Raw genomic sequence first — 26943 nt, forward strand, 5'->3', positions numbered from 1 at the left:
GTGTGTCTCTCAGTGTGTGTCTCTCAGTGTGTGTCTCTCAGTGTGTGTCTCAGTGTGTGTCTCTCAGTGTGTCTCAGTGTCTCTCTCAGTGTCTCTCTCAGTGTGTCTCTCAGTGTGTCTCAGTGTGTGTCTCTCAGTTTGTTCATGAGGTCACTTCCTGTATTCACATGTTTGAGTCTGTGTTTTTGACGCTCTTATTGTGAAGGGTCAGCGTGTGCTGTAGTGTGTATGAGATGTGTCTTGGCGGAGCAGGAAGGGCGCGTTCCTGTTGGCTCCACGAAGCTTCATTCTTCACAGCTCAGTCACTCCATCCACCCACACACCGTCACACACCCGTCATCCTCTGTGTCTGCTCTGCCCACGGCACACTCTGATTGGATCACAGAGATGATGATGTCACATCTTGGAGAGTTTGATCAACATGAGAAGGAACTGAGGATGCAGAGACTCACAACACGTCCACACTGTTTGTTTGTTGTTGTTGTTGTTGTGCTTTTCTCTGTGTGACATGACATGTGACGACTCTGATGTGGTGATGCAGGTGAGGTGGGCGGGACTTCGGATGAGGCGTGGCACAGTTTCCTGTTTGTGCTGAAGAAACTCAACACTTTTATTTTTGCTCCTTTTTTTCACAGGTTTGATTCAAAGATGTTGAAAAATGTTTTTATTCCCTCAGTAAATATATTTCATTTATTAACCTTAGTGTCAGTTAGCCACCTTCATCATCATCACCAGCATCATCATCATCACTACACAGGTGAGACTGATCAAACATCATCATCATCATCATCGTCACTACACAGGTGAGACTGATCAAGCATCATCATCATCATCTTCATCACTACACAGGTGAGTCTGATCAAGCATCATCATCATCACCATCATCATCATCATCATCACTACACAGGTGAGTCTGATCAAACATCATCATCATCATCATCTTCATCACTACACAGGTGAGTCTGATCAAGCATCATCATCATCATCATCATCATCACTACACAGGTGAGTCTGATCAAACATCATCATCATCATCATCATCACTACACAGGTGAGTCTGATCAAACATCATCATCATCATCATCATCACTACACAGGTGAGTCTGATCAAACATCATCATCATCATCATCATCATCACTACACAGGTGAGTCTGATCAAGCATCATCATCATCACTACACAGGTGAGTCTGATCAAACATCATCATCATCATCATCATCTTCATCACTACACAGGTGAGTCTGATCAAACATCATCATCATCATCACTACACAGGTGAGTCTGATCAAACATCATCATCATCATCATCATCTTCATCACTACACAGGTGAGTCTGATCAAGCATCATCATCATCACCATCATCATCATCATCATCACTACACAGGTGAGTCTGATCAAACATCATCATCATCATCATCATCATCATCTTCATCACTACACAGGTGAGTCTGATCAAGCATCATCATCATCATCATCATCATCACTACACAGGTGAGTCTGATCAAACATCATCATCATCATCATCATCTTCATCACTACACAGGTGAGTCTGATCAAACATCATCATCATCATCATCATCTTCATCACTACACAGGTGAGTCTGATCAAACATCATCATCATCATCATCACTACACAGGTGAGTCTGATCAAACATCATCATCATCATCATCATCACTACACAGGTGAGTCTGATCAAACATCATCATCATCATCATCATCTTCATCACTACACAGGTGAGTCTGATCAAGCATCATCATCATCATCATCACTACACAGGTGAGTCTGATCAAACATCATCATCATCATCATCATCATCTTCATCACTACACAGGTGAGTCTGATCAAACATCATCATCATCATCATCATCACTACACAGGTGAGTCTGATCAAACATCATCATCATCATCTTCATCACTACACAGGTGAGTCTGATCAAGCATCATCATCATCACTACACAGGTGAGACTGATCAAACATCATCATCATCACTACACAGGTGAGTCTGATCAAACATCATCATCATCATCATCATCATCACTACACAGGTGAGTCTGATCAAGCATCATCATCATCACTACACAGGTGAGTCTGATCAAACATCATCATCATCATCATCATCATCACTACACAGGTGAGTCTGATCAAGCATCATCATCATCATCATCTTCATCTTCATCACTACACAGGTGAGTCTAATCAAGCATCATCATCTTCATCTTCATCACTACACAGGTGAGTCTGATCAAGCATCATCATCATCATCATCTTCATCACTACACAGGTGAGTCTGTCTATATGAACATTTACCCTGAATCAAAGAAACTGCGCCCCTCTGATAGAAAGATGGAAAGTGACTTTGATATGAGTATGTAAAATAAGACAGATATGACCCTGTCATGTTTTAGATATGAACAAAGGAACAGACGTGTCTGTGACTGACTGATGTGCACACATGAAGAGCACGAGTTAGGAAAGTAAATACAAACAAAACTCTGACATCATGACATCATGTGATGGAGCCGTTTTCATTAGTCGGGCAGATCTGAGGTCAGACTGTCACTGTTTCCTCTATGAGCCCATAGACTGTGTTTTATTATGTGTTTGTTTTATGGCTTTAATTCTTTTATTGCTGTGAGCTAAAAGTGTTGTGTGTCATTGTAAAGTGCTGAGTCACTGTTAGAAAGAGTGTGAACAAATAACGTGTATAATCATCATTATTAACATTTATCTCACGTGTTGGTTGGCCCTCAGTTACAATCAGTGAATTCCTTTTCACATGTGATCAGTCAGTTGATGGGTGAGTATAAAAGCAGCGATCACAGTGCGTAAACACGCACGATGGCTTATTCGGCACTGTTAGAGGATGTGGTGGATGGGAGACTCTGGAGGGAGCAGATCCTCAGGGACCAGCAGGACCTACTGGCCAACGATGATGAGTGGCTTATGAGCCGGTTCAGACTGCTGCGTGTGGTGCTGCTGGATCTCTGCGCTGCGCTGGGGCCAACGTTACAAAGAAGCACCCACAGGAATCAAACTGTGCCGGTGCTGCACAATGTGACACTACCGCTTGATGCCCCGACCCTGACCTCTATCCCAAGTAGGGTGGGGACTCGTTAGGATTTTAACGATTCCGATTCCTTACTGATTCCTACATTATATTCATTATACTTGCTAGACTTAAACAAGTATATAATAAACACAAATGCAATTACACAAATACAAAAACTTTATTCTAACTGTTGCACAGTACAGTTAGATGAAAATACACATTTGTGTGTGGTGTGTATTTCAGATTTAGAGCTTGTATCATCTCCCTGAGAATATATAACAACAAAGAGTGATTCTCTGATTTCTACAGTAACACTATTGCCTCAAATTAACCACAGCAATGTAATAAAAAATACTTATATGCATTCATGCTTGGGCACTGTTATTTACACCTGAACACAACACACACCGCTCCCCTCGCTGTAAGCCTCGGACCTCCCGCCACCCGCTCCCGTTTCAAACACGGAGGTCTCCCTCTCCGCTGAGCACCCACGGCGCACGCCCAGCCTGTTAAATAGCCTGTAACCATGACAACTGTGTGACACAAACTCAGTGCTTTAGAAATTAAATAATGTCGGGCTCGGTCGGGTTCGGACGGAAATATGCGGCCCATGCCGCACTCTAATGGAAATGCACGTGACGTGGGTTTTTTTTTTTTGTTTGTTTGTTTACAATCATTTGCTCGTTTGCAGGAACCGTTACTCCAAATGTGATGGAACCGGTTCTGGAACCGGAACTTTGGACCCGGTTCCAAAAAACAACCGGATCCGGGTCCTAACTCTAATCCCAAGGCATTTGAGCCAAGTGCTGCTGCTGCTGTGCGCCAGCGTCTGGATGTGATGCGTCGTTTATGAACTGTTTATGACTCTGGAAGCTGTAGAACTGAGTCCCTCATTTAGAGTGTTTATTTCAGAAAGTCAGCTTTCAGTCTGAATACGTCAGCACCCATGAACACATTCATATGTGACACTTCTTCTTCTTCTTGACTTGTGACACAGTCTGACAGTGACGGCAGCATTTACAGCATCAGTCACCAGCTGTAGTTTGAGCCTCGGTAACGTCCACACTGAGTCCACACAACATTGTCTTTCTCTTTTTGATCTCTCCAACAACAACTTCAGTTTCACTGTCAACTTGTCAACTTCCTGTTAGCCGTGCTCTGCTTCCTGCTGCTTCACTGGCCATTTATAGGCACCTGTGGGTGGGGCCAAACGCTTGCTCACCTGCGCCACATTTCAAGTTGATTGTGATTTATTAAGGGAAACCTGCGTGGGACATGCGTGGGACATGCGTGCGCAGTGTTATAAATCAGGATATTTCTGAACTTTGTTCGTTTGTCACCTTTTCTGTGCAGTTTTATAAATGAGGCCACAGGACATAAAAGTTGAGATAGCAGCTGCTGCGGCTAACATGCTAAGCTAGTTAGTTTTAGCAGGAGTGTTATCATGGACATTTGGCTGTTGGTTCATTAACCAATGAGGCGTTAGCTTTAGCTGAGGTCAGTAGTGGTGACCTTTGTGTCCTGTTGTGAGACACCATGAAAAAACATTCAAATCAAACACAAACAGAAATGTTTATTGTTTCGTAATTAATGACATAATTAATCAATAATGAATCAGTAATGAATCTTTATGTCTGTAATAAAACGTGTTTTATTCAGAGATGAATACAGTTTTGAAAACATTGAAACAGACTTCCTGTTACAGTTTTAATTAGAACATCAGCTGCAGGTGAAAACTCCCAGCATGCTCCTGGAGCCGGCGGCACTCAGTTGATGGCGAGGCACAGCCACTGCAGGAAGAGAAGAAGAAGAAGAAGGGATCACTGATGATGTCATGTGACCAACATACAGCCTGTAGAGGGCGCCAATAGCACTCTGTGTTGGTATAATGGTCTGAGTAGAGACCAGTACAGGATAGGGCTGTCAAAATTGCTCAAAAATGACATTTGAATATTCCTTCTAAAAATAACTCATAGGTTCGAACCATTCGATTTTTTTTTCGCATTATGTCCACAAGAGGGCAAACCAATACAAGGAAACATACTTGTATATGTATTAATACAAGGAAACATAACTACTTGTAGGTATTTTTAGTTCAACATAAACGTCTTTGAAAACATTTACATACCTACACATTAAAACACATAAAACAATTATCGATAACATTACGTTATATTACGACCGCGGACCTCTCGCTCGCCCCCCTCTCTGACCCCTCAGGCCACACCGCTCGTGGAAGCACTGCGAATAGCCTCGAAGAGCCTCGAAGCGCCTCGAAGCGAAGCCAGGTTCCTTTCGTCGCCCATGTTAACCGATTGCGTCATCCACACTGGCTGTGCCGCGGCGCGCAGCTTCATGGCCGGCTCTGGTCTATTTTCTGCGCGAGTGAATGTGTCAAGCCGGGTGACGGAGACAACAGCTGGGAGTAGAACCACTTGTCGACCAGCATGGAGAAATGCGCGTCTGATGTGAACAGAAATGCTCCGGCTGGTGCGCTGCACTTCGCAGCACCTCCGCAGGCGGTGTGGCCTTATGCAGTGTGTTCGGTGCAGCGGCCCAGGCCAACGCCCACTCGCAAAGAGGACAGCTGCGGTGGTGTTTTTTTTTCTTCTCCACAATCAAATATCAATTTTCACATTCGAAGGTCCATTTTTTTTTCAAATTCGAATTTAAATTTGAATTTAGAATATTCGTTGACAGCCCTCGTACAGGACCAGGTGTACCTGCTGCAAGTCCAGTTGGATCTTCCCCTGGTTCTTCTTATCCAGAGTTCTGAACATCTCTGAGGAGGAAAATAAATAAACTTTATTTAAAATAAATGAAAAACTTTATTCAAAAAGACAACAGGAAAAAAATAGTTAGTATTAACAGTAGTATTAATACTACTGTTAATAGTATTAATAGTAGTATAAACAGTACTATTAATAGAAATATTAATAGTAGTATTAACAGTAGTATAAATAGAAATATTAATAGCTGCGAGGGTCATAAGGACAGAGGGATGTCGTATGCTGTAAAGCCCTGTGAGGCAAATTGTGATTTGTGATACTGGGCTTTATAAATAAAATTGATTGACTGATTGATAGTAGTATAAACAGTCTCCTCCGAGAACCGTCACCTTATCGTGGTGGAGGAGTTTGAGTGCCCTAATGACCCTAGGAGCTGTGCTGTCGGGGGCATTTCGCCCCTGGTAGGGTTTCCCATGGCAGATTGGTCCTGGGCGAAGGGTCAGACGAAGAACGGTTCAGAAGATCCTTCATGATGGAAGATAACAAGAGTTGGTGTACCCGGCCCGGAGGGTTACCGGGGCTCCGCCCTGGAGCCAGGCCTGGGGCTGGGGCCCGTGGGCGAGTGCCTGGTGGCTGGGCCTTCGTCCATGGGGTCCGGCCGGGCCCAGCCCAAACCGGCTACATGGGCTCGTCCCCCTGCAGGCCCACCACCCGCAGAGGGATCCAGAAGGGTTCGGTGCAGTGTGGATTGGGCAGCAGACCACGGCGGGGGCCTTGGCGGTCCGATCCTCGGCTACGGAAGTTGGCTCTTGGGACATGGAATGTCACCTCTCTCGTGGGAAAGGAGCCGGAGCTTGTGGAAGAGGTTGAGCGCTACCGGCTAGATATAGTCGGCCTCACCTCGACACATAGTTCCGGGTCTGGAACCCTAGTCCTTGAGAGGGGTTGGACTCTCTCCTTTGCTGGAGTTGCTCCGGGTGAGAGGCGGAGGGCCGGGGTGGGCTTTCTGATAGCCCCCAGACTCTCTGCCTGTACGTTGGGGTTCACCCCAGTGGATGAAAGGGTTGCATCCCTGCGCCTTCGGGTCGGGGAACGGGTCCTGACTGTTGTCTGTGCTTATGCACCGAACAGCAGTTCCCCGAACCCGCTGGTGAACACCAGAGGTGAGGGGAGCCGTCAGGCTGAAGAAGGAGGCCTACAGGGCATGGATGGCCTGTGGGTCTCCAGAAGCAACTGATGGGTACCGGCGGGCCAAGCGGAGTGCAGCAGCGGCAGTCGCGGAGGCAAAAACTCAGGCGTAGGAGGAGTTCGGTGAGGCCATGGAGAAAGACTATCGATCGGCTCCAAAGAGGTTCTGGCAAACCGTCCGGTGCCTCAGGGGGGGAGGCAGCAACTTGCTCACACTGTTTACAGTGGGGGCGGGGAGCTGCTGACGTCAACTGGGGATATTGTTGGGCGGTGGAAGGAATACTTTGAGGAGCTCCTCAATCCCACCAACACGTATTCCAGTGAGGAAACAGAGCTCAGGAGATCATGCCGGCTGTAAGTGTTATTCTGACCAAATGTACATGAAACGATGAACAAAACCAACACAAACAGACGTACAAAGCACCAAAAGGAAAAGCTCCGAGCTGCTGCAACTACTTGCGCCACCATCTTTCTCTCTCCAAGCCATTTTCTCCAGGAAAGTCCCCTTGGTTCACCAGGCTACATCCCTATACCACCTGAGCCATCCTCTCACTTCGATACCACCCCCCCGAAATGGTCTGAAATCAACCAAGTTGTTTCACGAGCAAGAGCAGCCTCTGCAGCTAGACCAAACGGAGTACTTTACAAGGCCTATAAGAGCTGCCCCATGACCCTAAGGCTCTTGTGGAAGATGATGAACATCGTATGGAAAACCAAATCCATTGCACTTGCGTGGTGCAAGGCGGTCACCACCTTCATACCGAAAGAGAAAGACTCCCGTAACATCAACCAATTGAAAGGCATTGCACTGCTGAATGTGGAAGGGAAAATCTTTTTCTCGGTGATGGTGAGGCGCATATCCAACTACCTTCTAGCCAACAAGTACATAGATACCAGCTGTCAGAAGGCAGGTGTGCCAGGATTTCCAGGCTGCATGGAGCCAGGCTGCCAGGTTGCATCATGGTCCATGATGATTTGGGAACAGATTCAGAGAGCCAAGTGCAGCAAGTCAGACCTCCATGTAGTTTGGCTGGATCTGGCTAACACTTATGGGTCTGTCCCCCACCAGCTCATCTGGTATGCCCTCAGTTTCTTCAACATCCCACCATGCATCCAGGACCTCATAACCAACTACTTCAACAACCTCCAAGTCTGCTACTCTGCATCAACAGCAACAACTGGGTGGTACCAACTGCATAAGGGAATAGCAATGGGTTGTTCCATCTCCCCAATTCTCTTCACAGCAGCCTTTGAGGTCAAGCCATGAGGTCAAGACATATGGTGAGAGGAGTCAGAGCTCCATCAGGTCAGCGACTTCCAGCCATCCGAAGCTACATGGATGATGTCACCACGCTCCTCCAGACTGCAGCATGCATGAATAGGCTACTGAAGAGGTTTGAGGAACTGTTGACATGGGCCAGAATGAAGATCAAGCCATCAAAGTCTCGCAGTGTCTCAATCCGCAAAGGAGCCAGGAGAGATGACATCTCCTTCTCAGTGGACGGTGAGGAGATTCCACACTTAGCAGAACAGTCGGTGAAAAGCCTGGGAACACAGCCGACTTGTCAGACAAAAACATGGCTGTCTCCGCGACTTCACAGCTCACTGCTGGTCTAAAGAAGATCGACCAAAGCCTACTACCTGGCAAGTTCAAGGTCTGGTGCTACCAGTTCACCCTATTCCATCGCCTCATGTGGCCCCTAAAGCTTTGTGACATCCCCGCTTCAGCAGTCCTGAAGATAGACGCTAAGGCAAATAACTACATCTGGAAGTGGCTAGGCCTTCCCCGATGCCTGTCAAACTCGGCTCTATTGGGGAAAAACATCCTGAGGCTTCCATTGAAAACCGTCAGCCTGGGCTACAAACTGGAGAAGGTGAGACTGCTGTTCAAACTAAAGGATTCTCCTGATCCAGTGGTGCAGAATGCCAAAGCCCAGGTCCTTACCGGAAGAAGATGGGATGCGTCGCAAGCAGTAGACCAGGCCATAACACGGCTGAAACACCAGGAGGTTGTGGGGTTGGTGCAGCATGGCACAGCAGGGTTTGGATCGCGAACACCACCCAAGCCATGGTCCAAAGCCTCAAGGGACAAGAAGAAGCAGCTTGTGATTTTGGAAGTCAAGAGGGAGGAAGAGGAGGGCTACAAAGTCATGGCTGTGAAGGGAGATGGACAACTTGGGAGACCGTCACCATCAGGTCCATTGCGTGGTCTGATTTGTGGAAGTTGCCCCAAGCAAGGCTAAGCTTCCTGATTAGAGCTACATATGACACCCTCCCAAGCCCCCAAAACCTGCACCGCTGGTACGGCACAGAAGAACCGTGCCATCTTTGTGGCCATCAAAGCCCCAGCCTACAGCACATCCTCTCTGGCTGCAAGACTGCACTGACCCCAGGGGCGCTACAGGTGGTGCCACGACCGAGTCCTGCGGAAGCTAGCAGAAGCCATCGAGGCATGCAGGCTCGAAGTAAACAGGGCCAGCCCATCAACATCACACCTGCCCATCCAGTTCGTCAGAGAAGGAGGAGAGGCGCTCAGCAGCACAGTGAGAGAGAGGTCCTTGCTGAAACCTGGAGGGGAGTGGGCCCTTAGAGCTGACCTGGGTCGCCAGTTGAAGTTCCTTCAGGAGATCACCACAACCTCCCTCCGGCCAGACATTGTGATATGGTCCACATGCAGAACTTGCAGCTGAATGCACACAAGCTGGGTGGAGAGCACACACCTTCCCAGTCGAAGTTGGCTGTAGAGGCTTCACTGGAACCTCCACCCAGCGATTCCTTAAAACCCTTGGCATCAGAGGTGCCAAACTGGAGAGGCTCCTGAAAGATCTGGCAGAGGAGGCAGAGCAAGGGAGCTTCTGGCTCTGGCTCTGCAGAAAAGATAAGGCTTGGGGGAGAGACGGATCCTAGGGCCTTCTTCACCACCCTGAGATGTTCCGGGATTAAAGGAGCGAAACATCAACTAAGGGTGGCTCCTGGCTGACGACCCTGCAGCCCCACCAAAGACACTGGCGGAAGTGCGACAGGCAGAAATGCCTTGCAGGTGTTCTCATTTGTGCTTACACCTGATCTGCACAGGTAAAATATTTTTGTGAGATGTGATGTTATCAGGGAAAGTGATAGATGGAATTTGATGAAATTTAGTGATTGATTAAAAACTTACTGATATGAACTGCATTTTTTTTTTTTTTTAAAAAAAGTGTAAGTAATAAAAGAAAATTTCTATATTTAGAAAAATTCTGATTAAAAGTGAGATTAAAAGTAATTTCATGATTGTTTGAAATAGGTAAATAAATTGAATTTATTTAAAAGAGTATAAATATTTGGTTTGCAGTGGTATTTTTAAAAATAGCATTAAACATCATTGACAATCGTAATAAATATATTTAATAACATGAAATTGATTGTTAAAGTTAGTTAATGATATTTAATGTTTAATCTGATTATTGGGTATATTTGTTAACTGATGTCTGACTGATTCTGATTAATACATTAACTTTAACTTTACTGATTTAACTAAAGTGATGAAGATAAGAGATTTCAGTTAAATTGATTTGATTGATTATACTGATTGAGTTGACTGATTTAATTAACATGATTTTATGGTCTTTTCTTTAAGGTTATCAACCTATAACTGACTTTTGTCTTTGTGTGGAAAACTAACTGCTTCATTAAAGAAAAGGAAATGAATGGAGTTGTTCAGCATCCTCTGTCCTCCTCTATGCCGAGTCGAGTTTAGGCAGGCATTAAGGCTGAAAACCAAAAGAACTTAACAAGTATTAACAGTAGTATTGAGAGTATTATAAGTTGAGACCCACTGAAGAGCAGCTCCAGTCGGATCAGGCAGCTGATGAAACAGTCAAAGTCAATGGCATAACTGTTGTCGGCATATCGACTGACGATCTCCTGAATTACTGCGCTGTTCACCTGGAAACCTGAATACAGGAAGAGAACCAGGAAGAGGAAGAAGAACAGGAAGAGGAGGAGGAAGAAGAACAGGGAGGATCCAGCAGATGGAGATCAGGAATCATTTTTGTGTTGATCTAAGTGGTAGAACTGTTTCACTAGGGAGAACCATCTCTGAACCTTTCTGTCATTTCTGAACTTTTATGGGACCTGAATCATCTTTAGGGAACCATGAAACTTCCTTCAGAACCCACAAAAGCTCCCAGAACATATGGGATGAAACTGGAAACATGTTCTCTAAATAATCAACAGAATCATCCAGTAAAGATATTCAAACAATAAAGATCCAAAAATGTTCTTTTGACCCTGTCGGTCCAATGAGGAGCTCTGGACCTTCATCAGGTTCTGCTTAAAGAAACCCTTGAACCCCTGTAAAGAACCACAGATATCAGATCAGGATCCTCACCAGCTTCAGCCAGAGCTGCTCTCATCTCATGACTGCTCATCGTACCAGAACCATCTGAGTCGTGGCTCTTAAAGATCTCCTGCAGAACCAACACACACCAAGAAGAACAGAACAGTCAGAGTGGCAGGACAAACAACACTTGCATCCTTGTATTTTTTTTATGTATATATTGTATATTTTTTGTATATTGTATATTTCTGTATATTCCACTTTTTCTGAATTTTTGAGTACTTATGTCAATTCTGGTACACTGAGAGCAAGTCTACTGGAGTCGAATTCCTTGTATGTACACACGTACTTGGCGAATAAAGCTGATTCTGATTTGAATCCACCTTAAATATGAAAAGTGTGACTGAGTTTAGTTTGTATTCAGTTACTGTAAAACTTATATTAAAGGGCCAGTCTCTTTTACTAGCCACTGGTGTGAACACATTTAGACAAATAAAGGCCTGTCTCAAATATAGGCCTGCTGACTTCAGGGACTGAAGCTAATAATAGCCCGGGACTACTGATAGCAGTTTTACGATATTAAAGCCACATGACATCAGACGTGTGAATTAATAATCACAAAATAATTAATCACACTTTGAGACAGTCAATCAAGAATCAGGTTTGTTTAGTTTAATTCTTTTAATGTTTCTGTCTGTCTTCCTGTCTCACCAGGTATTTCTGGATCTTCATCCAGAGACGATGAAACTCCAGCAGACCCAGTTTACTGCTGCCGTCCATCTGAAGATCAGTTAAAGATCCAAACAACAGAACTGCCTGTCTGTCTGTTTGTTTGCACACGTTGAAATCTTAATATATGTTTTTCTAATTTATTCTGTTTGTGATATTCATGAACGGGATCTCGAGAGGCAGCCGGAGGGAGGAAGGAGTCCAGTTCGGAGATCTCAGAATTGCGTCTCTGCTGTGATGCAGATGATGCAGTTCTGTTGGCTTCATCACACCATGACCTCCAGCATGACCTGGGGCGGTTTGCAGAGTCCGCTCCTCCCAGTCTGAGGTCATGGTTCTCTGCTGGAGAATGGTGGATTGTTCCCTCTGGGTTGGGAGAGAGTTCCTGCCCCAAGAGAAGGAGTTCAAGTACCTCAGGGTCTTGTTCACAATGAGGGTAGAATGGATTGTGAGATGGATCGGTGGTTTGGTGCGGTGTCTGCAGTGATGCAGGTACTGTGCTGGACTGTCGTGGTTCAGAGGGAGCTGAGCTGGAAGCTTTTGATTTCCTGGTCCATCTGCGTCCCAACCCTCACCTATGGTCATGAGCTCTGGGTAGTGACTGAAAGAATGAGGTCACAGATACAAGCGTCTGAAATGAGTTTCCTCTGTAGGGTGTCTGGGCTCAGCCTTAGAGATAGGGGGAGGAGTCAGACATCAGGAGGGAGCTCGAGTAGAGCCGCTGCTCCTTCATGTTGAGGTGGTTCAACATCTGATCAGGATCCTCCTGGTCCAGCTGGTAGGAGGCCCCGGGGCAGACCCAGAACACACTGGAGGGATTATATATCTCATCTGGTCTGGGAACACCTCGGGGTCCTCCAGGAGGAGCTGGAGAGTGTTGCTGAGGAGAGGGACGTCTCACACATTACACACACATTAAACACACATAAACACACATAAACACATTAAACACACATTAAACATACATAAACACACATTAAACACACATAAACACATTACACACACATTAAACACACATTGAACACACAAACACATTAAACACACATTAAACAAACAAACACACAAACACATTAAACACACATAAACACATTAAACACATATTAAACACACATTGAACACATTAAACACACATTGAACACACAAACACATTAAACACACATTAAACACATTAAACACACATTAAACAAACAAACACATTAAACACATTAAACACATATTAAACACACATTGAACACATTAAACACACATTGAACACACAAACACGTTAAACACACATTGAACACATTAAACACATTAAACACACATTGAACACAAACACATTAAACACATTAAACACACATTAAACACACATTAAACACACATAAACACATTAAACACACATTACACACACATTAAACACACATTAAACAAACAAACATAAACACACAAACACATTAAACACATATAAACACACATTAAATACACATAAACACATTAAACAAATATTAAACACACATTGAACACATTAAACACACATTAAACACATTAAACACACATTAAACATGGCTTCATAGAGACAGTGTCAAACACAAATCAGCTTCACTATAACTCGCAGCATTCACAGATAAAACAACTGTCTTATACTAAACATGTTTTCCAAACAAATACAACATGCTAACGTTATTAGCACAAACCAATGGCATTTTACATTGTATAAATTAGCCTAGCAGCTAGCAGAGATTTGCTCTGCTCATATTTCAGCCAGGATAAATCACACACAGTGTGTGGAGGCTTTATGAGGGTAGAATGGATTGTGAGATGGATCGGTGGTTTGGTGCGGTGTCTGCAGTGATGCAGGTACTGTGCTGGACTGTCGTGGTTCAGAGGGAGCTGAGCTGGAAGCTTTTGATTTCCTGGTCCATCTGCGTCCCAACCCTCACCTATGGTCATGAGCTCTGGGTAGTGACTGAAAGAATGAGGTCACAGATACAAGCGTCTGAAATGAGTTTCCTCTGTAGGGTGTCTGGGCTCAGCCTTAGAGATAGGGGGAGGAGTCAGACATCTGGAGGGAGCTCGGAGTAGAGCCGCTGCTCCTTCATGTTGAGGTGGTTCAACATCTGATCAGGATCCTCCTGGTCCAGCTGGTAGGAGGCCCCGGGGCAGACCCAGAACACACTGGAGGGATTATAGATCTCATCTGGTCTGGGAACACCTCGGGGTCCTCCAGGAGGAGCTGGAGAGTGTTGCTGAGGAGAGGGACGTCTCACACATTACACACACATTAAACACACATAAACACATTAAACACATTAAACACACATTAAACATACATAAACACACATTAAACACACATAAACACATTACACACACATTAAACACACATTGAACACACAAACACATTAAACACACATTAAACAAACACACAAACACATTAAACACACATAAACACATTAAACACATATTAAACACACATTGAACACATTAAACACACATTGAACACACAAACACATTAAACACACATTAAACACACATTAAACAAACAAACACACAAACACATTAAACACACATAAACACATTAAACACATATTAAACACACATTGAACACATTAAACACACATTGAACACACAAACACGTTAAACACACATTAAACACATTAAACACACGTTAAACACTCATTAAACACACATTAAACATGGCTTCATAGAGACAGTGTCAAACACAAATCAGCTTCACTATAACTCGCAGCATTCACAGACAAAACAACTGTCTTATACTAAACACGTTTTCCAAACAAATACAACATGCTAACGTTATTAGCACAAGTCTATGGCATTTTACATTGTATAAATTAGCCTAGCAGCTAGCAGAGATTTCCTCTGCTCATATTTCAGCCAGGATAAATCACACACAGTGTGTGGAGGCTTTATTGTCTTCACAATTTATTGTTTCTTATCTGTGAAATTAAAGTAAATCAAAGCTTTGTTTCCACTGAGGGAAATGGTTTCAGCTCACAGAGACAGACAGGAGGTCTGTGTCACTGTGACACTGTGGAGTTACATCTCTGGGGAGGTGCACGTCAGGCTGCGGCATGGGGTACGGCGTGGGACACGGCGCAGATTACGTGAGCGTGGTTTCATCTACATCGCCATCGCAGTCTCATAAGACTATAGCTTTCTTGTGCCTGGGAGTTAGGTTTGGACACAGCGTCTTCTGTGGCTGTGAAGGCCGGATTCTGTGATTTTGAGGATGTGATGGTGACTTGCTGCTTTCTCAACTTTCTTTCTGTTTCTGTTTGTTGAGACAAAGTGGTTTCATGGGTCTGCAGTCCGGTGCGGAGTGCCTGCTGCCATAGATGATGGACTGTATGGCATCTTCCCAGGTGGCAGGATTGATGTTGAAGGATGTGAGGTCCTTTTTGCAGACATCCTTATACCAAAGCAGAGGGCGGCCAATTGGCCTTTTGCCAGATGTTAGCTCTGCGTATAGTATGTCTTTTGGCATGTAACCATCGTGCATCCAGCGGACATGGCCCAGCCAGCGGAGACGTCTTTGCCTCAGGAGAGAGAACACTGTTGGGAGCTGTGCCCTCTCTAGGACCGCTGTATCTGTGATCCTGTCCTGCCAGGTGATGCCCAGTATGTGTCTCAGGCAGCGCAGATGGAAATAATTTAACCTCTGCTCTTGGAGCCAGTATGTGGTCCACGCTTCGCTGCCATACAGGAGTGTGCTGCTGACACAGGCACTGTACACCTGTATCTTTGTACGGATGGTGAGTTTGTTATTGTCCCATACTCTAAATGTAAGTTTCCCAAAAGTAGAGGCTGCTTTTCCGATCTGGCTGCTGACTTCCGCGTCAAGTGACAGGTTGTTGGTAATGGTAGACCCAAGGTAGATAAAGCTGCACACAGCTTCCAGTGTGTAACTGTTAATGGTGATGGAAGGGGGGGTTTCAGTGCCCTGTCCCATGGTCTTGGTTTTCTTCAAGCTAATGGTTAGGTTGAAGTTCTGACATGCGTAACTGAACTGGTCAATGAGGACCTGCAGGTGTTTCTGGGAGTGTGCTGCCACTGCTACATCATGAGCAAACAGCATTTCCCGAATGATTTGCTTTCAGTCGGGAGAGGTTGAAAAGTTTGCTGTCTGTCCTAGTGTGTAGGTAGACTCCTTCAGTTGAGGTTCCAAAGGCTTGGTGCAGGAGGAGGGAAAAGAATATGCCAAACAGAGTGGGCGCCAGCACGCATCCCTATTTCACACCACAGCAGATCCGGAAGGGGTTAGAAGTACTCCCATCATGCTGGATGGTGCCATACGTGTCAGTGTGGAAGGACCAAAGAGTGCTGAGGAGTTTTGGAGGGCAGCCTATCCGTTCGACCAGTTGGAAGAGGCCACTCCTGCTCACTAGATCGAATGCCTTGGTCAAATCAATGAAGGCCATGTAGAGTGGTTTTTGCTGCTCTCTGCACTTCTCCTGCAGCTGTCTCAGGGACTAGATCATGTCCAAGGTAGATCATCGGGCTCTGAACCCTGCCTGTGATTCAGGGTAGATTCTCTCCACCAGGACCTGGAGTCTACCCAGTAAAACTCTAGCAAAGAGCTTGCAAGTGATGCTAAGTAGGGAGATGCCATGGTAGTTGTCACAATCGCCCCTGTCTCCCTTATTTTTGTATAGGGTAATGATGTTTGCATCTCTCATGTCCTGTGGGAAAGAGCCTTCCTTCCAGCACAGGCAGAGGAGCCTGTGGAGTCTGCGCAGAAGAGCAGGCTTTCCGCACTTGAGGACTTCGGCTGTTATTCCATCGCTGCCTGGTGCTTTTCTGCTGGCCAAGCTGTCAATTGCTTTAGCTCCTCAGTGGTTGGTTCCATGTCGAGCTCTTCCATTACGGGGAAACGCCCTACATGCCTGAGTGCTGCATCGGAGACGTTATCCCTGGCGTAAAGCTCCAAGTAGTGTTCCACCCAGCGGTCAAGTTGTTTGGAGCGGTCACAGATGGCTGTTTTCAGTGGGGCAGTTGTGTGAGGAGATGGTCCAAGTGCCTTTTTGATGCTGTCATACATCAGTCTGATGTTACCTGTATTAGCAGCTGATTGAATATCACTGCAGAGCTGTAGCCAGTAGCTACTGGCACAGCGTCGAGAGGCACATTGAAGTTTTCTCCTCACAGATCTGAGGGCCTGTAGGGTCTTGTCGTTGGGGGTGTATTTATAATTAATGAGAGCAGTGCGCTTCTCTTCCATGATTGGAGCCAATTCTGTTAATTTGGCCTTCCCAGCTTCTTGCCAAAAACTGACAGGGCCATGCTGTGGATGGTGTCCTGCAAGCCGTCCCAGTACTGCTGGGCAGAGGAGGATTGGGGTTGATGGGGGAGTGAATCCTCTAAAGCACAGAGGAAGGCTGTGGCTTTTACTGGGTCAGCCGTTTTGCACTACGTAATTGTTTTGCCTGTAGCTTGACCCTACAGATCACAAAGGAGTGTTCTGTGTCGCAGACTGCGCTGTGTAGGCTGCGGGTTTCGATGATGACTCTGAGATCAGTAACACGTGTTATGATCAGATCTAACTGATGCCAGTGACCTGAACATGGATGTCTCCAAGAGACTTTGTGGATGGGTCTGGACTGGAAGTATGTATTGGTAATGCATATGTGGTGGTATGGACAGAACTCAAGGAGATGCTGCCCAGAAGTGGGCGTGGTTTCATCTACAGTGGGCTGGTAAATAGACAGACCGTACCAGGATGAGGGCTGCAGCTGATGACATCATCATGATTAATGAACGTGGTCATTAATTTACAAATGAAAACATGAAGACAAAAGTTTGTCTGAAGGATACGTCCAGCAGGCTGATGATGCTGCGGCAGGTCTGAAGGCTGAAGCCGTCCGTCCTCACGTCAGATCCTTCAAACACACAGCACAGTCATCATCATCATCATCATCACCATCATCACCATCATCATCATCATCATCACCATCATCACCATCATCATCACCACCACCATCATCATCATCACCACCATCATCATCATCATCATCATCATCATCATCACCACCATCATCATCATCATCATCATCATCATCATCACCATCATCATCATCATCTTTTCTTACTCTGAGCAACAACTTTGTCCAAAATCTGTTGGAGCTCAAAGGCTGAAATCTCAGAGTCCTGTTGAGACAGAAGGAAAGAGCGTGAGACGTTCTGTCCCTGTTCTATCAGACAGACATGAAGTGAAGCTTCAAACACAAAGACATCTGAATAAATGAGTTACATTTCCAGAGATCTGGACAAACAGATGTTTGAAGTGAGGATCCACGTCGTTGTGTCCAATGTCAGGCTGCAGACGGAACATGGCAGAGAATCAGTGAAATCAAAAATACCACTGCAGAACATTCAGTTCTATTTTATGTTCTTTTGACTCAGAACCACAACATGGAACAGATGTTACAGAGGTTTTCTCACTGACAAAAAGGGTTGTTCTTATCCTGTTCTAACAGGTTCTTATCTTGTTCTAACAGGTTCTTATCCTGTTCTAACAGGTTCTTATTTTGTTATAACAGGGTCTTATCTTATTCCAACAGGTTCTTAGCCTGTTCTAACAGGTTCTTATCCTGTTCTAACAGGTTCCTATCCTGTTCTAACAGGTTCTTATCCTGTTCTAATAGGTTCCTATCCTGTTCTTAATTTTCAAACAGATATTTCAGGTTTGTCAGGGAACTTAAATCTCGACGTGTTACGAACAGGGTGTTACAAACCTCCTGGATGTCAGCGTTGACGTCCTCCTCCATCGGACTGAAATACAGAGGAGATAATCACCAGTCTGACCAGGACATCACCCAGTTATCCCAGTACGTGTGTGTGTGTGTGTGTGTGTGTGTGTGAGGCTGACCTACTGTGGGCCTGTTTCTCAGTGAACACTCTGAGGATGAAGCTTCCTTTGCGGTGCGGTTCGAAGGTGGAGGGGATGATGGCATACTCTCCGGGCGGCAGTTTGAATCGGTCACACACCTCCCTCAGGTTGATGAAGGTCTGACTGCGTGCCACAGCCATCCTCCTCAGCAGGATGTCCTGTCCCAGGTGGACGTTACTGCGACCTTTATACTGACCACAGAAGAAGAAGGAGGGATGATAGTTGATGATTGATTAACTGATGGATGGATGGATGATGGAGTGATGGCTGGATGGAAGAATGGATGGATGGAGGGATGGATGGAGGGATGATGGATGGATGGCTGGATGGAAGAATGGATGGATGGAGGGATGATGGATGGATGGATGAACTCACCTCATCAGGAACCTGCAGAATGTAGAGAAACAACCATCAGCAGGGTTCCAACAGCTAAAGTTGATTAAATGAAGTTTGCAGATTATTTTCATCATAAATCATTTGGTTGTTTCCTGTTTCTAGTGTGTGCGTGTGTGTGTGTGTGTGTGTGTGGTGTGGGTGAGTGAGCGTTCAGACCTCGTAGATTGCAAATCCGATGGTGTTGAGGTCTCGTCCGAAGCGTCTCTCCCTGCGACCGTCTTTCTGCATCAGACCGATGAGGACGGTGCAGCCGTCCTCGCCATCGTGAGGGTCGTCGTCCACGTCCTCCAGTCGGATGAAGAACTGAGGGTTGGAGCAGAAGGTGGCTGCAAAATAAACAGAAGGAAAAGAAACAGAAGGTTTGAACAGACACAGCAGAAAAAACACAAACTTTAGAAAATCACTAACAAACTGATGAAAATGTGAAAATTAAAAACTCTAATACTGTCAGATATCAACACTGACTGTAGTGTAAATGCCAGATATTAACACTGACATATCAACACTGACTGTAGTGTAAATGCCAGATATTAACACCTACTGTAGTGTGAATGTTAGATATCAACACCTACTGTAGTGTAAATGTCAGAGTTGTTGTAGTGACTTGTTATGATCAGTTGAAGCTGAGGTTTTGGGAGGTTTTGGCCTGAGAGATTTTGAGCATTGAAGTTACTAAAGGTTTCAGTCAAAGGGCTCTAGTTTCGCAGACCAGGCGAGGTGGAGGCGCAGCGCACCTGCGCTTCGCCAACTGGGTGTGGCCAGGCGGATTTTGTAAGTTTGGCACACCGTGCGCCTGGCGCAGCTACTCCTCTTTCCCACCTCCGTCCCTCCTACCGCCGCAAGTCGGAAAGAGGGAGGAGAGAAGGCGTGGAGTGGGTTTTACACACATCACACCAATCAAATGAGCCCCTCTCCTCGCCCTTAAATGCACCGCGCGAAGGCGTAATGAGAGTTTACTCAATTCGCCATGGCAGAAGAGAGCAACAGCGTCAGACGGCCAAACTTCTCCCAGGAGGAAACTGATGTTTTGGTCCGGGAGGTCTGCTCGCAGTGTCCAAATATACGGAACTGCGAGCAGACCTCCACGGGCTGATGATGCAAAGGTAGCCTGGGAGGAGGTCACCACAATTGTAAATCAATGATGCGTTTCTCTCGTGCGCGCTCTCTCTTTCTCTCTCGCAGTCTCACTCTGTTTCTTTTCTTTTGACTTTTCTAAGATGACAGATGCTGAATATATACTCCCTATCTGATGCTGTGGCTGTTTGTGGTTGGCTGAGAGGGATGTGAACTGATTAGTTTGCAGCTGTGTTAATCAAATTAGATAGGGTGTCCATTACGCGTGCCAAACGATTGCAGATTGTTGCATTGAATAGTGGTTTTGTGGGTATTTATTGCATCGTTAATGTGCCTGATATTCTGGAAACCTGCCTGTGAGGTTTTGGTGACGTGTGCGCACTGTCCGCCGGTCAGCCAAACTTCAGCTTACACCGGCTGCGCTCCCCCTGCGCTGACAGTAGACCTGGTTTTAGATGGCGAGCTTTTAGCGCACCTTCGGTGAAGCCTTTTGGCACGAAACTGTCACTGCGCCAAGCTGGATCTGTCGACACCTCCCCCTGCGCCGCCACACCCATCTCAGCGCACCTCGGTCTGCCAAACTACCAAACTGAGCGCGCCTTGGGTTGCGCTGCTCGAAACTAGCTCTGCGCGGGGTTTGCCACCCTGCGCCACCCTGCGCTGTGCCGGGAAACTAGAGCCCTTAGTGTGACTGCTGAAGCAGTTGAAATGTCTTTTGAATTTGATGCATTCCTTGAAGGTCTTTTTCTGAGTTTGAACAGCTTTTTATTTTATTGAAAAATAAGTTGGAAAAAATATTGTCTTATTTTAAAAGCATGAGCTTTATTTTAAAAATAAAAATGAAAACGAACTCGGACATTTTTACAGTTACTTTCATCAAACAGATGAAGGATTGGTGTTTTCAGGACCTTGCCAAGACTGAGCCGGGTGGAGCGGTAGCTGTTCTGCAGCATCAAACAGATAAGGAACTTCTTTATTTTCCTTATTACAATGAAAAGTGACCTTTGAAAACATCTGTTGTTTCACTGAGGGAATCCAACAGTACCTTTTCCTCAAATATGTAACCATGGTATTACGGTGGCAGCTGTAACCATGGTAACTGTCCACAGCGTAGCTTCAAAATAATTAGAGGACATGAAAATAAATAACTGAATTGAAATGAATAGTGATGATGTCATCAGAAGAGTCAAGACATAGTCACACATGAGAGACTGCAGGCGAGTGACCGTCGTCTGCTGCGGCGATATTTGTGCTGAATGTGGGCAGTGCCTGGTAATGCAACAGAAACACGGAAGGCTAGCTTGCTAGCTAGTGAATAAATGTTAGCTAGCTTGCTAATGAACACAATGTGATGTTAATGGTGCATTTTCCATGTTTTTATGTTACCTGCCCGTCTCATGACTCACTGCAGCTAGTCAGGGTCTCTCATGTGGGGAAGTTTATTTTCATACATTATCAGCTGATTACAGACAGAAACAATCAGCGTCACATGATTCTTTGCTGTTGGTTGAAGCTGTGACTTCACTGATCAAACTTCACCAAAGTTGAACTCCACGTGACAATAAAAACTGCCATTTGGAGTGACTTTTTTTTGCTGCTTCACTGACACTGAATGGAAAGTGAAAAATTGCCTGGGTTAAACTCGCTCATGCACGCGCCCTAAAGCTGTGCCACTTAGGAGGCAGATGAACCCTGACGCCGGAATTCCACTGGATGTGTGTCCGTTGCGGAACGGCTGCGCTGGTTATCTGCTGCGTGCTCCGCCGTCCGTCAACACACACCGGCTGCGTTTGCTGTGCGGAGCGGTGCAGCTCCGCCGGACAGTGGGAGTCATGAGGACCCACGAGATCTCGCAAATTCATGCATAATCGCGCGATATAACAAGATGTATTTTCTATGAACAGAACCACAAAACCAGAGGAGTAGTAGGAAGACATCTGGGTGCACCTCCATGATTAACATCTCCTCGTCCATGGTGTCAACGGGGTGAAATGACGTCTGAAAACCTCTGACCTGCTGACTTCAGGCCTGCCTCCGCCCATTATGTAGTTTTCAAGGTGTAGTGCAGGGAAATATGATCCGCCGTGATCACTTTGTATTTTATTTTGAAAATGACCAGATGTTTTATTGTGTTTCTGTGCACGACTTCCTGCCCCGCACGAGCTGCTCTGTGCTGAATTGCTGCGTTGTGCTCCGGCGTCCGGCAAAAATAGAAGTCCTGCATATCTGTTGTGGAGGGCTCCGGAGCTGTTTTGGAGCCGGAACGCAGCACAGCCGCAGCTGGTGGAAACACACACATTGACTAGAACTGAAACGGATCGGCTCCGCTGCCGTTCCTGAGCGCAGACGCAACCAACATGCATCTGGTGGAATTTGGGGGTGAGGATGATGGCACTAATACTGAGCTGTACCCGCGTAGTTCCTGCAGCCTCCAGCGGTGGAGCCGACTCTCCACATGCCCTCAAACTCAGCATAGTTCCAGCGTCCGACGTCAGTGCTGGTCAGCGTGTCCGGTGTCAGGTTACAGATGTCGAGGCGGGAAAACTGACGCAGGAAATCAGTGTAGGACATCCTGCAGCCGGCAGAGAGAGAAAGAAGAAGAAGGAAATCTAAAGGTTTGGAGTTTTTTGACGAACAGAAACAGCAATGAAACCCTGAATGTGTCACAGTATGTTTCTGTGTCCCCTTCAGTGACGTCCTCTGGCCACCAGGTGACCTCACCTGTTCCCTGTCTTTACCTTATTATCATGACAATCACTTCAGATTTCAGATCTGAGAACTCATCAGTTATTGGCTTTATACAGATCAGTATTTAGATCCTTCACTGAAGTACAAGTATCACCACAACAATGTAAAAATACTCCATCACAAGTTGAAGTCCTGCATTCAAACTTAAATAAAGAAGTCTTATCAGATGAATCTACTTCAAGTATCAGAGTAAAAGTTTTCCTGATTCTGTCTGACTTTGATGTTTGAACTAAAGTCAAAGTTAATCAGAAGCTAAAGATCAGATTTATTTGAGAATGATTTTTTCTGTGTCTTTAAAACTCACCAGAACTCTCCATCGTCGGCAGAGTGGTCCAGCTGCTGCTTCTCCTCCGGCTCAACTCCGTCCCACTCCTTCGAACTGACAAACACAAACATCAGAGGGTCCCTGAACGCCTCATTCAGGAGCAGCAGAAACACACAGAGGGAATCAGACTAATGACGGATGGACGGACAGACAGACTGACTTGTCACTCCAGGCTCCGGTCCACTCCACCTGACCCCAGGGGTTCCTGATCCTCAGCAGCTCCACCACAGAACCATAGTGATGAACCTTAAGAACAAAGAGCATCATTCAGGGACAGAACGAGTCCACGACGCCCCCTGTTGGTCCAGACCTCACACCTGCTCCTCCTCAGAGTCTGCAGGTATGAGGTATGTTTCAGAGTCAACCTACGGGGCTGAAACGTGGAGACAAGACCTGCAGTTCCTCTAATGTCAAGTCAAGTCAAGTCAAGTCAAGTTTATTTATAAAGCACATTTAAAAAACAACTCACGTTGACCAAAGTGCTGAACATATAAAAATAAAAATGAAAAAATACAGAAGAAACACAATAACACAAAAAACAGAGCCATAGCAGCACATACATAAATACATATATCAAGGCACAAATAAGCACAGAGTGGGAGATTAAAATATCATGTCAGGGGGATACAAATGCTTTAGAGAAGAGATATGTTTTGAGCCTAGATTTAAACGAGTCAATGGAAGGGGCAAATCTGTTAGAAGGGGGGATACTGTTCCAGAGTCTGGGGGCTGCGACCTCAAAGGCACGGTCACCCCTGTGTTTAAAATTGGAGCGCCATACTGCTAGGAGCCCCAGGTCAGCCGACCTGAGGGATCTGGAGGTAGCATAGGGGGTTAAAAGTTCTGTGAGGTAGGTGGGGGCCAGACCATTCAGGGATTTATATACAAACAGAAGCAGTTTAAAATCAATTCTGAATTGAACAGGTAGCCAGTGGAGAGAGGCCAGGATGGGGTGATGTGGTCTCTCTTACGGGTTCCTGTTAGAAGTCTGGCTGCAGCATTTTGTACCATTTGTAAGCGGGAGAGAGATGATTGATTGATTCCGGTGTACAGTGAATTGCAGTAATCCAGGCGGGTGGAAATGAAGGCGTGGATGACTTTTTCTAGGTCCTTGAATGTGAGGAATGGCTTGAGTTTTGAAATGGTGCGGAGTTGGAAAAAAAACGGCTTTAACTACTGAATTGACCTGTTTATCAAACTTGAGTGGTGAATCAAAAATGAAACCAAGGTTTTTGACGTGAGGTTTGATGAAAGTGGATAGGTTGCCAAGACTGTTGGATATTAGGTTGATGTTGTCAGAGGGGCTGAAGAGAATGATTTCCTATTTACTGTCATTGAGTTGAAGGAAGTTTGCTGCCATCCATGACTTTATTTCATTAATGCAGTTGAAGATATTGGTGAGTTTGGACTGGTCGTTAGGTTTGAGGGGAAGATAAAGCTGGGTGTCGTCAGCATAACAGTGGAAAGAGATGTCATATTTTTGAATGATTTGACCGAGGGGAAGCATGTAGATGGAGAAAAGAATGGGACCTAGGATTGAACCTTGTGGGACTCCGCAGGAGAGAGTAGCTGGGGGAGAGGAGAGTGTGCCAATGTTTACGGAGAAGGTTCTATTGTTGAGGTAGGATGTGAACCAGTTCAGAGCAGTGCCATTAATACCAGAGCCATGGTGGAGATGGTCTATTAGTATGTTGTGGTCTATTGTGTCAAATGCTGCACTGAGGTGGAGGAGAATGAGGATGGCACAGTTACCGGAGTCGATGGAGAGGAGCAGGTCGTTGTGGACTTTTAACAGAGTGGATTCTGTGCTGTGGTGAGGCTTGAAACCAGATTGAAACTTTTCCAGGATGTTGTTATGATGTAGGTAGGGCAGAAACTGGTTGAGGATGACCTTTTCAAGAACTTTTGACAGAAATGGTAGTTTGGAGATAAGTCTGTAGTTGCTGGGTAGTGTGCGATCAGTGTTGGGTTTCTTCAGAAGTGGCTGAAAGACTGCGTGCTTGAAGCAGGTTGGGACGGTGCCAGTGATGATGAAGCTGTTGATGATGGAGAGGATGCTTGGACCAGTGACTTCAAAGACATCCTTCAGGAGAGCAGTGGGGATAGTGTCAAGAGGGCAGATTGCTGGTTTCATGCTGGTGATGATGTGTGAAAGGGTGGATAGAGAGACGGGTTGGAAACAGTCCAGTTTGGATGAACAGACCAGGGAAACAGCTGGGTTTTCGGTGGGGAGTTGAATGCTTCTCCTGATGGCTTCCACTTTATTAATAAAAAAAGTTTAAGAATTCTTCACAATTGGCAGGGGACACAACAAGGCTGGTGTTGGGTGGAGGAGAGATGACGGAGTTTATGATGGTGAATAGGACCTTAGGATTATGGAAGTTATTGGAGATTAAAGTGGAGAAATAATTGGTTCTTGCAGCCTTAACTGCTTCCTGGTAGTTGTATAAGTGAGTCCTGAGTATTTCAAAAGAGATCTGTAGTCTGTCTTTTTTCCATTTTCTCTCTGCTTTTCTGCATGATCGTCTGAGAGTACGGGTGTTGTCGTTGAGCCAGGGTTGAGTTTTATTTTTGGGGTTTCTGAGTTTGAGTGGGGCAATAGAGTCCAGGATGTTGGCACAGGTTGAGTTAAACCGGTAGATCAACTCATCTGTGTTCAGGGATGATGACCGAGGAGCCTCAATGTTCCAGGATGATGAAAATGATAGAAATGCCTCGGTGAACTGTCTAACTGTGGAGGATGATATTGTGCGGGAGTATGAAGCAGATGATTGAGGTTTAGGATCCGGCTGAAATATGGTGGAGAACTGAATGCAACGGTGATCTGAGATCCCCAACTCTTCTACAGCCAGAGAGGGAGTGGTCAGGCCGAGTGTAAAAACTAAGTCTAATGTGTGACCATGGTTATGGGTTGGGCCTGATACCAGTTGCGTGAAGTTAAAAGACTCCATGGTACGGAGAAATTAAGTGGCTTTGGTGTTAGATAAAATGTCCACATGAAAATTAAAATCACCAGTGATTAAGATTTTATCATGCGATACAACAGCTGAGGATAAAAACTCAGAGAACTCAGTGAGGAAGGTGGCATCCAGCCTTGGGGAACGATACACAACAGCACACAGGACTGGGCATGAGTTACTGGTTTTAAACATCAGCACTTCGAAACTGGAAAAGACGTCAGTGGCTATGGGGGTGCAGTTAAGAGAGTCTCTAAAAATGACAGCCTATGTCCACTAGAGGCTGTCTCCCAGAGTGAGTGCGTCCCCACAGAGCTCCATGTTAACAAGTAGAAATCAGCGTTTTCCAGCCTGTTTAGTCTGGAGATCATTTCAACGTTCATCACAGCTGAACTTTAACAGAACTCAGCTGCTTACATTTTATTAAGGATTACACATAATGGAGGGGTGGGGTCTCTTTGACTGACAGGCTGTCTGCTGATTGTAGCCACTGCTGGGTCCTAAAATCCAAGATGGCGATGGCCGGGATAAAAACAGGAGTC

At 45.5% G+C, this 26943-nt stretch overlaps 1 protein-coding gene across 2 annotated transcripts in view; it reads right to left on the reverse strand.

The window, feature by feature from the left end:
- Positions 1–4664: 4664 nt before the first annotated feature.
- The window catches only part of capn8 (calpain 8), a 44004-nt gene continuing 21725 nt past the window's right edge, over positions 4665–26943 (reverse strand). For both annotated transcript variants that reach the window (XM_049571888.1, XM_049571887.1), the window contains 15 exons: positions 23605–23690; positions 23424–23498; positions 22783–22943; positions 19454–19623; positions 19277–19288; positions 18881–19092; positions 18747–18783; positions 18263–18328; positions 18102–18159; positions 17827–17891; positions 12001–12069; positions 11341–11419; positions 10787–10903; positions 5778–5836; positions 4665–4844 (listed from right to left, as the gene is read on the reverse strand). In XM_049571888.1, coding sequence (XP_049427845.1) covers positions 4821–4844; positions 5778–5836; positions 10787–10903; positions 11341–11419; positions 12001–12069; positions 17827–17891; positions 18102–18159; positions 18263–18328; positions 18747–18783; positions 18881–19092; positions 19277–19288; positions 19454–19623; positions 22783–22943; positions 23424–23498; positions 23605–23690 — 1290 coding nt within the window. In that variant the 3' untranslated portion in view covers positions 4665–4820. The remainder of the gene's footprint in view (positions 4845–5777; positions 5837–10786; positions 10904–11340; positions 11420–12000; positions 12070–17826; positions 17892–18101; positions 18160–18262; positions 18329–18746; positions 18784–18880; positions 19093–19276; positions 19289–19453; positions 19624–22782; positions 22944–23423; positions 23499–23604; positions 23691–26943) is intronic.

Source organism: Epinephelus fuscoguttatus, linkage group LG3 (genome assembly GCF_011397635.1).
Source record: "Epinephelus fuscoguttatus linkage group LG3, E.fuscoguttatus.final_Chr_v1".
Taxonomy (NCBI): Eukaryota; Metazoa; Chordata; class Actinopteri; order Perciformes; family Serranidae; genus Epinephelus; species Epinephelus fuscoguttatus.